A 9938-nucleotide genomic window follows, 5' to 3' on the forward strand; every position below is an offset into this window, starting at 1 on the left:
TCTTCGTAGAAAATAAAGAGGCAGAGAGCATGCAGAAACTCTAGTCGACCCACCGTAACCTGACTTTCGGTTCATCCCACATCGCCACTTCTGCTTACCAAAAAAAGCCCATGCAGGAACTCCCACCGTAACCTAGCTTTTTGTTCATCCCCCATCGCCAGTTCTGTTTACCAAAATGGCTCTCACTTGGAGCTCCCATCGCCAGTTCTGTTTACCAAAATGGCTCACTTGGAGCTCCCACTCCACACTGGGGTTCAACAGAGCAGCCCTGGTGCAGAATTCAACAGAGCGGCCCCGCCACCTTACCTAATATCTATCTCCAATCTTTTCCAATTTTTTGTTGCATCAAAAAAAGCCATTATCAACGGAGATGAAGAAAGCATGCAAACAATTTCTGCCCATGCCGCTCCAAATCGAAACCCTGCGAATTATTTAGGAAATGGTAGTCCTACAAGTTTTACAGCATCCTTGCATGTGCTTGAAGAAGAAGCTGCGGTCCCTCATACGCTCATGGGGGTGCTGGCGAAGAGCGTCGAGGGTGTGGAGGGGGGGTGTAGGGTGTGCTAAGGTTGTGAACTTTAGGTGAGCCTAAGGTTGTGGGGCGGTAGTGGGCATTAATTATTCAATACCACCAATAAAAGTGAATACGACACCATAATCCTTTTTTGCTATTAATTAATTAGTGAGAGGGGACTTGAACCTTAGTGTAGATGTAAGCTGAAAACATTAGAAAGGTTTTTTGATTTTGGTTTTGACGTTTGGCAGGTGGTGGGATCTTGTGGGAGTTTTCCAAGCTGTTCTCTCTCTCCCTTATAATGGAAACACCAGGCTGTGCTCAGACGGCAAATTAAGTCTTGATGAGAACCGGGAGCTTGGCCCCCGGGGCGCGCTAGCAGCTTGGCCCTGGCATGAATGACTACTCACCGCAACTTCATAAATCGATGAAAAGGTCAATCCCATACCCCCAACCACTGCACATATAACCCTGTTTGTAGTGTAAATTTCTCCGCTGAAATTCAGAAATCCGTGTTATCCCTGCTCCAATTCGACGATGCCTCTAATTTTAAGGGACGACTTACTTTTCAATCTATCATAAATTACATATAAATGGTGAAATACTTACAAGTTTCATCCCTTTCCCATTAAGTTTGTTGGGCAAGGGTGCCCGTCAAAAAACCACCGTGTTTGTGTATCGACTCCTCGACTCAGTAAGAGACACTCGCTGTAAAAGCTCCCATCATTCGAGGCAGTTCAAATTATGGTGTGCAGATCAACCTTCCAGGCAGCAACAATGTCTTCTTCACACTACCCTCAAACAACATGCATCAAGAGAAGATGGGTTGAAACTTAGCCAGTAAGATAAAAGACATACCACATAAATCTGCCCTCGATGTAAACCTTCATGGAAACAGTGAAGAAACCTTGCAGACTGCAAATATGCAGTTGGCATGCTTTCCAAAGTGTCAACAAGTAGAACCTGTAATGCAGGAAGAACAAGATTTCGAAAGGGCAAAAGCAAGTTTATGCAACAGAAGGCAGGAGACAGCAAGGTTTTCTTGATGAACTCTTAAGGCGCTCAAAGAGAAGCAGCAGATAAAGAGGATGCTCCAATCATTACTGGCTTTCTAATTCATATGTCCACATGACGAAGAGGAAAAAAGGCCACATCAATGCCAATAGTGGAAGGAGAAACTCAAGATGGAGACAATACCGATGGATGCAGGAGACATCAGGGAATTAGAAGCGGCTTCTACATGCATAGTAGATGGAATCCACCTACAGCTGTTTATTGGGCAGTCACAACAGCAAATTTTCAAGCCAAGCCCATCAATCCAAAAAAAGAATGTGATTCACAGCACCCACCTTATTTTCTTGCAGGTTAATCCGCCATTCAGAATTCTTTCAACGCCTCACATTCAGCCTTGGGTACTTGATCCCCTCAATGATCCAAGTCAAAGTAAAAGGAAGAGGAATGAATGGAGCTGTTTGTGATGCTCAAGCTAGAATAGCATGAAGCAGAACCGGCCTATGACATCACTATGAATCTCTTTTACATATATACTTGTGTACTGGATCCAGGATGATGTATACATGTTGATTTACTGAGTAGTATAGTTATGGATCCTGAATAAGACCCCCAACTCTCTAGGAGGAGGGGGATGCTAGAATATGAATAAATAAAAAACCCCTCATTAAGGGAGGGGGGGGGGAGGGGAGGGGAGGGGAGTTTGCGGCATGCTTGTAACTGCATGCAAATGCTTACCGTTGTATATATGCATGTACCAGCCCATTAATAAAATAATCCCAGCTATTCGTGTGAATCTCTCTGTTCTCTGTGCTTCCCTGATTCCCAAAACTGCTGAAATGACTGGCTCTGTCACCACCTAATGTAAAAAACAAAACAATTGCTTGCAGGCCCAACTCAGATGTAAAAAAAATAGTTAAAAATGCTTTAAACACCCTCATTGAGTGTGGGTTGTCATACTGATAAAAGTAGATTTACTTTCCTGCGTGGCAGGAGACAGCACGCACCACTCACCCTCAACATCTGTTGGCACAAAAGAAAAGCTTAATGCCTGAAATCTTTCCAAAAAGATCCAATCCAATAATGGCACATTGCAAGTGAATCTTATTCCTCTCATTATAATATCAACAAAGTTCACACTGTGGAAATGAGACCATGATGCATATACTAACCACATGCCTGTAAACTCAGCATGTACAAGTGTTCCAAGGGCTTCAAAATTTCGCAGCTTGTGGGATTGATCTTCAGTACCTTTTTCCAGCATTCGAGTCCCTGATACCACCAATTGAAAACTTCATAAAATAAACTTCAGTCATCAAAGGGGAACACTTCGTCCAAAAGATAGTCAGAGACATTGAGCTGTTCTGGGTTCTGCACCAAGTTATTGGGAGCTGAAATGCTCAGGCCTTCAAGGGCATTGACGTTGCATCCCAAAAAGTCTCCCTTTTTCATCTCTGTTAGAGCACAAGAAGACAATTCATCAGACAAGTTTGAAGAGCTCACATAGACAGGTATCTCAATATTTTCTGCAGCTCGCTCGCCTCCATGACAAGTGCCCACCATCTTCACCAGGCTATAGTTGAGCTGATCTCCTGGAGTCTGCATGTTGGCTGCTGCTGGATCAAGTCTGACTTCTTGGACATCTCTCGGATGGATTTCCCATTGGCTTATAAAACCCTCCATTGGTGGCCTATGAGACCTCGTTCTCATCTCATTTTCCAACTTCACACCTTTGAAACCACTGGCAGCAAGGTCACCCAGACAATTAGGCGATGCCTGCCAAGAAGGTGAATCATTCTTCTGAAAGCTCAAGTCCAGGGATGGCTTTTTATGCAGGCCAGCATCGAGAAAGGTTGATAAGAGATATGGGTCTACAAGTCTGAATCCACCAAAGACTTGGGCTCTATTGACACTCGTTTGCTTCTGTTGTTGAGCAGCCTCCAGTTGAGCAAGTGACTTCATGGAGCCCGCATCAATACTTCTCTTTCCAGTATTTGACCCTGCTAACCCAGCACCAAAATTCAACCATTTTACAACAGGAATTGATCCAGAACTTTTCCCTCCAGGCAGTACGTGCATGGCACCACCAGACGTCCCATCTTGTGAAGCCTGGAATGAGGCAATTGGGCAGGGTTCGGGCACAACCCCACTCAGCCTCTTCAGATACAATCGGTATTTCTGCACACATGCATACAACATAGTAAAGCTCATTCTCTGTTATGTCCATGTACCAATGGATGATGGAAAGCTGCTAGTCTCAACAGACACAAACCTGTAAGTGACTCGCGACATTCTCCCGTGTCAGACCTTGAACATTCATTATCTCACATAACTTTGATGGTGCAGCTTCTGTGATCGCGGTACCATCTTAAGAAAAGAATAAAAAAATGCACACACACACACACACACCAACCATTTGAAGTTCACATTACAACTCCCATTCCCATGTGACCATGCCCTCCTTATATGCAGCTCATGCACCTGCGCACATACTTTGAGAATGGAGGACAACACCTCCCATGACACACTTCCATTCCCATGTGACCATACCCTCAATGCAGTTCATGCACCTGTGAGTATGGACGCATGCACGGACATGTACATGCACACCCCCTCACACCCCCCCCCCCCACCCATTTGAAATTCACCCTAGTGCATAGTCACATAGTGACAGGAGATGGAGGACAGCATCTCCTACGGCGCACTCCCGTTCCCACAGGTGCATGCACACGTGCACAATTGAAGTTCACATTACAGAACCACCTGAGCCCATAGTCCCATGGTGATAGGATATAGGGTGGCATTTCCCGTGGAACGCTCTCATTCCCATGTATGTAGTTCTTACAAAAATGCATGCACACGCCACCCATCCCCACCCCCAACTCACCCACACTGTTAGAAGTTCACAGTACAACTAAGTAATGCAGAACCATCATAACCTATAGTTACATGATAACGAGAGATGGAGGCCATGATGAACTGCCGTTCCCATGTGATCATTTATTTAATGTAATTCATGTGCATGTGCGCTTGCATGCACACACACACACTCTCTTTTTTAGAAATGATATATTACTAGTGGGAAACCTCAGTGCGAGGTGAAAACCTACGAAGGAATATGCACTGTACAATGGCGAGTCCCAAAAGGACCCATACTAGAGTTCCTCAGAAACAATCAAAGAAAAGTGAGAACTGCAAATCAACATCCTGGCTCGCATATAACAACAGTGCAGTGTCTGTCGCAAGGAGAGCCTGAAGGAGGAGGAGGTGTTTGACATATGCTATCCGAACACACACACACACACACACATGCGCACGCACCCACCCACCATTTGAAGTTCACATTACAACCAAGTGTTATACAACCAAGTGTTATACTTGAACCACCCTAACCCATGGCCACATGTTGATGGGAAATGGAGGATGGCATCTAGCGCACACACTCGCATTCCCAAGTGACCATGCCCTTAATGTAGTTCATTAAGAAATCTAGAGGAGACTCATATACGTGCCTGGTTCAATAAATACCTTTTAACTAACAGAAAAGCCAGAACCAAAATCAAATAAAAGCAAGTTCTTACTCTCCACCCCGAGCTGATTCACTGCGTTTACAAAACGTTGATGCAAATGAACCGACCAAGTCAAACGTGCTTTCTTAAAACTGTTGATATCATCTACGAAACCGGCCTCCACCAAATTGTTGGCTTCTTTGCGCTTCTTAGAGGATTGCCCTGGCAACTCGCCTACTCTCGTACTTTCATTCCGATCACTATGGAATCCCACTCTAGGTGAACATGTCCCCTTTCGGCGAATCACGTGCTGCCAAATGTTCCTCAGCTCTTCCATTCTCACTGGCTTGATGAGGTAGTCACAAGCACCGTGAATTATACCTTTCATAACGACATTAGTGTCGTCATTTGCAGACATCACTGCAAGTTTTTGGAGGTAGGTTAGGCTTTAATCCATGAGTAAACATTTAAAATGAAATGTCTACAGAAATCACTGTGGCTCTTCATTCTGTTACCATCGTACTCTATATTTTCAAATGAATAAACTGAAAAAGCATAGGCATGTGAACCATGTGCACACACTACACCAACCAAAAGCGTAAGCATACATACACGCTAAACCAACCAAAAGCATAAGCATACATCATACATACATACAAATTTGCATGTAGATGCATATCTATATATGTCATGTGCATTTTATTAACTACAGACTAAACCAACCAAAAGCATAAACATACATACATACATACATACATGCAAATTTGTGTGTAGATGCATATCTATATACGTAGGTAGGTAGGCGGGCGGGCGGGCGGGCGGGCGGGCGGGCGGGCGGGTGTATGAGCGAGGTCAGGGGGGATGGGGGGGCTGTGGATAGATATATTTCTATAAATGTGCGTGCATATTTTTCTGTGTGCATATATTTGTCTCGATACATACATGCATGTGTGTATTGCATCAACTCGCAGCACACACAGGAACCCGCATATGCCTGAGGCTGATCACCTTTATGCACAGGCGCGTGTGCACACACACATACACGCCTTCCTTTCAAGGTGGAAAGATGAACAAATACTACCCTTGCATGGAGATCCTATGCACAAAGAAATGCATGACCCAACATAAAGCAAACCTACTGTTTGAGACATTGCTGTCAAGTGAACTATTACAAGAGTAACATGTGCTTTCTCACCAATGATGTGCAAAGGAGAGGCATAGCCCAAGATCTACTCAACACATGACCTCACCATGAAGTGAAAGATTCTGTACATAAACAAAAAGGATCATAATGTGATGTAATTCACATTTAAAATACCAAACAAGAGGCGGAACCATTTTTTTAGTGTTGGGGGAGGAGGGGGGGATCTTACTTATTACAGGCAAGTCTAACTCGAGTCCAATGATCTCCAACAGTTTGAATCCATCCACATCGGGCATGAAGACATCACTTAGGACAAGATCAAAGTCCTCCTGGTTATCCCTCAGCAAGTCTAAAGCATGGTTCACGCAGTCACAAGTTGTTACTGAGCAGCATAATCAAAAATGCCATGACAACAGAAGTTCAATGATTAGCATATAAAATTTGGTCATAAGGAGCTAGACAAACAACAATTATCTAATTAATACAGCTTAATTACCACGTTGGTATCACACGGCATGGTCAATACAAGCTCCAAATGTTTCTATGCAGCTTAATGTATAGTGTTAGCAGTACACATGATCGACACATGCTACAGCATACCCTGAATACTTGCTGCTCTCTATGCTCTTCCATCAGGGCCACTTCACTCCGGACCTTAATTGTACGGGCACTTGACATGTGCATGGTTATACATGCAGCTCAACTACATTTTTTTGAGCCATGTTAACATGGCTGACAAAGGCTTTGTATCTTGTCATGGAGCTTTGTATCTTGTCATGGCTCAGAAAAATCTTCTTTAGTGGCCCGCGTTGGATGGAGGTAGGAGGTCCCCGCCTCTGGCCCCCACAAGTATTTAAATATGGGATTACTTATATGTAATATTACTATCAAGTCAGCTGCAAGTGATGCCTATAGTTAGTAGTATCAAGACATTGGATTGCTGTGTTAATGCTGAATGGGGCTTAATAGCAACAAGTGATTAAACAATCAATGAGGCTTGACACTTAAGATGAGTGACAGATTATAAACACATGGACTTAAACTATAATTATTACCCTATAATTAACTCATATGATAGCTATGTTATCATTAGCACGTAATTTAAACATAGGAAACGAGTAGCTTCTGGCAAACACACAGGGATAATACGAAATTAAACTGCATACCTTTGTAGTTGCATTTCTTAAGCATCCTGTCCAGTATCATCAAGCATACGCGATCATCATCCACCAAAAGCACGTGCAGACCTGCTGGAGAGAAAGTATCCATAGAGTACTTTGAAGAGGTACATAGAAGGGATTTATTTAGCATGAAAACCCGCTCTTCACAAGCAGAACGGCAGCCGAAGCCCTAGCCGGGTCACCTGCAAAAACCCTGGAAAGCCAGGCTGATTATCTTCAATGAGAAGTAACCCTAACTCTGAAGCGCTAATCACAACTCTGAACAGACAACCAGAAAATCCAAATGAGTCAACCCTAAACAATACACTGAGTCAGAAAGGCATCTGCATTAATCAGCAAACCTGCATAAGGAATCAGCGAACCCTGATTAAGAGGGGTCTGATATTTCTGAGCTATGCAGAGAAGTACGTGCGAAGTTGCCGAACTGCAGGTGCACGGGAATTTCGAATCTTGAAATGGATAAAATCAAAAATTTTGGCCAGCGTAGGTACACGACACGCTGGCGACACGTGGCAGCACGCGGGATTTCCAAATTCAGTAGTACCTAGGGGCACGTGGCCGCCGCCATTTCCACGCTGGTGAAGTACACGTGGCACCACGCGGTGTGCACCCATTCCCACTTTTCGGGAATTTCTGTTGCTGGAATCTATCTTCTTTTTTATGTAAAAATGTATATATTACTTTTTTTAAAAGCGCAGAATTATATTAGAATATAAAAAGGAACATTTACAAAATAACTAGCTTTTTAATCAACAAGCATAACTTCAATATTCCTAAGCTAACCTACTTTTGAGAGAGGTCAAGTTTGAATATACATATACTCGGTCAACTCAACTCAGAATCTTGCCTTATGATCTCCACTTCCTCGCTAGCCACCTAACCATCCTTTTCTAGCCTTGAATTCAACTGATCTTCTCCTGGAACTCATCCTTGGCCTTCCCCATTTGAAGCATTTCTTCGAGATCGTTTTTCGTGCTTCACACGCCTTGTAGCTGACTTTATGCAAGAGTTTCATCTGCACATTCAGATCACATCTCAGACCAAGGAGCAGGTTGATATTTGCATGTTTAAACAAGAAGTTATTTTGATTAATCCAAACAGCCCCCAAGTATTCGCACTTTAACTGTTGCCTTAATAAAATTTCCTGCCATTTAAGTTCCCAATTCTCAAGAGGGGAGACATATAGATTCAAGAACTGAAGTACTTCCCTGTTGTGGGGGGCATCCAGTGATGAATAGATGTGTAATGGTTTCTTGTTCCCGTTTACATCTAGGGCATATACCATCCCCAAATCCTATTTGATGGTGGGCTCTAGCATTGGTCCATAAGGCTTTGTGCGTAATCAGCAAACAAGCGTAGGCAAGATTTTTTGGCAGGATCACTAGCGCCAGATTTTTGAGAACTTGAAACCCCATTGTAAGGCTTCTCACTATCCATTTAGCAGCCATATGGTCTGCTACATCAATGATGTTTGATATGCCCAAATCCACCTTTATTCTTAGGCAAGGCGTAGACTTGTCATGCAAGTTTAGGCATTTTGGATTCCTCTACATTACCAGACCACATAAAATTTGTGTATAGTCTCTCTCTAAGTGCTCGAGATCTTTGTTTGAGGGGCGCCAACATGAAAGGAAGTAGATACTAATAGGGAAGAGGATGTGTTTGAGAACAACAGTTCTTCTTGCAAAACTGTGTTGGAGCCCACTCCATCGTTTAAACTTGTCTTGCACTCTGTCCATGCACTCTATCCATTACCCACATCCACCTTTGATGCATAGTTACACCGAAACCCATATGGATACCAAGAAGTCCGAAGATATGATCTTCCATAATCACCTTGCATCCTTATTTCTAAGAGCCACTATGATGGCTCTTTAAGCATTGTTTTAATCCCTGTTTTAGAGTGATTGATAATTGATCCCAAAGTCAAGCATAAAAATCTGGGAAACTCCTGGAAGTGAGTAGAAAGCTTGTATAGATGACTGGTCATTATGAATCAGCCCATTAGTATCGTCTGCAAAGAGAAGTTTTCCCTTTGTTGTTTGGTAGGGAGATGCCCATTAAGTGTCCTTTGTTGGACCAACCAACCCAGGGCATTTACAACAATAGCAAATAGTAAGGGGGCCAAGACGCAGCCTTGTCTAATAGATCTTTTTAAAACAAAGGATTCTATGAGGTGACCATTCACTGTCAATTAGACATGAGCACTTTGACCAATTTTATAAAGTTCAGCCCCATATCCATATCACTCAGGGACTCTAAATCAAAGTCCCACTCTAATATGTCATAAGCTTTGTCAAGAGTCTATCTTGAAGAACATAAAATCATGTTGGGTTTGGTAAGCATGCTCCACTCCTTCCCAAAGAGCTATAATGGCATCAAGTATATATTTACCTTTGATGAAACCCTTCTGCTCGAGTCTTATCCAGTCCTTCAGGTGACATGAGAGTCTGGGGATGTGGTCTGTGATAGCCTTCTTTTTAAGGAGGGAGAACATTTCTTTAGAGGGTCTATCAATCTTCCCAGCCCACCACTCTCTTAGATAGAGTTTTATGTGATGACATTGTATCTCTTCTTCC

General features: G+C 43.2%; 1 protein-coding gene across 2 annotated transcripts; it reads right to left on the bottom strand.

Annotated features, from left to right (window-relative positions):
* Nucleotides 1–2226: 2226 nt before the first annotated feature.
* LOC147604533 (uncharacterized) lies at nucleotides 2227–7779 on the bottom strand. Of its 2 annotated transcripts, none has more exons than XM_086794653.1 (8): nucleotides 7701–7779; nucleotides 7345–7552; nucleotides 6408–6560; nucleotides 5107–5454; nucleotides 3798–3874; nucleotides 3029–3703; nucleotides 2705–2797; nucleotides 2227–2548 (listed from the first exon to the last, which is right to left on the bottom strand). In XM_086794653.1, exons 2-8 carry the CDS (start codon nucleotides 7487–7489, stop codon nucleotides 2480–2482), a joined length of 1560 nt encoding a protein of 519 aa, XP_086650779.1. In that variant the 5' UTR covers nucleotides 7490–7552; nucleotides 7701–7779; the 3' UTR covers nucleotides 2227–2479. The 2 variants fall into 2 exon arrangements, with proteins under 2 accessions (XP_086650779.1, XP_086650778.1); XM_086794652.1 differs by having other exon boundaries at nucleotides 2698–2797.
* Between the last annotated feature and the right edge of the window lie 2159 nt (nucleotides 7780–9938).

Source organism: Cibotium barometz, chromosome 61, assembly GCF_041138505.1.
Source record: "Cibotium barometz isolate CiBa-2024 chromosome 61, ASM4113850v1, whole genome shotgun sequence".
Lineage (NCBI taxonomy): Eukaryota > Viridiplantae > Streptophyta > Polypodiopsida > Cyatheales > Cibotiaceae > Cibotium > Cibotium barometz.

Excerpts from the sequence above, each read along its gene's own strand:
- LOC147604533 (XM_086794652.1), bottom strand. The coding sequence starts at position 7,489 with ATGCTAAATAAATCCCTTCTATGTACCTCTTCAAAGTACTCTATGGAT. Across the intron at positions 6,561-7,344 it reads TAAGAAATGCAACTACAAAG|TAACAACTTGTGACTGCGTG; the intron begins GTATGCAGTTTA and ends TATGCTGCTCAG. Across the intron at positions 3,875-5,106 it reads GAATCAGCTCGGGGTGGAGA|AAGCTGCACCATCAAAGTTA; the intron begins GTAAGAACTTGC and ends CCGCGATCACAG.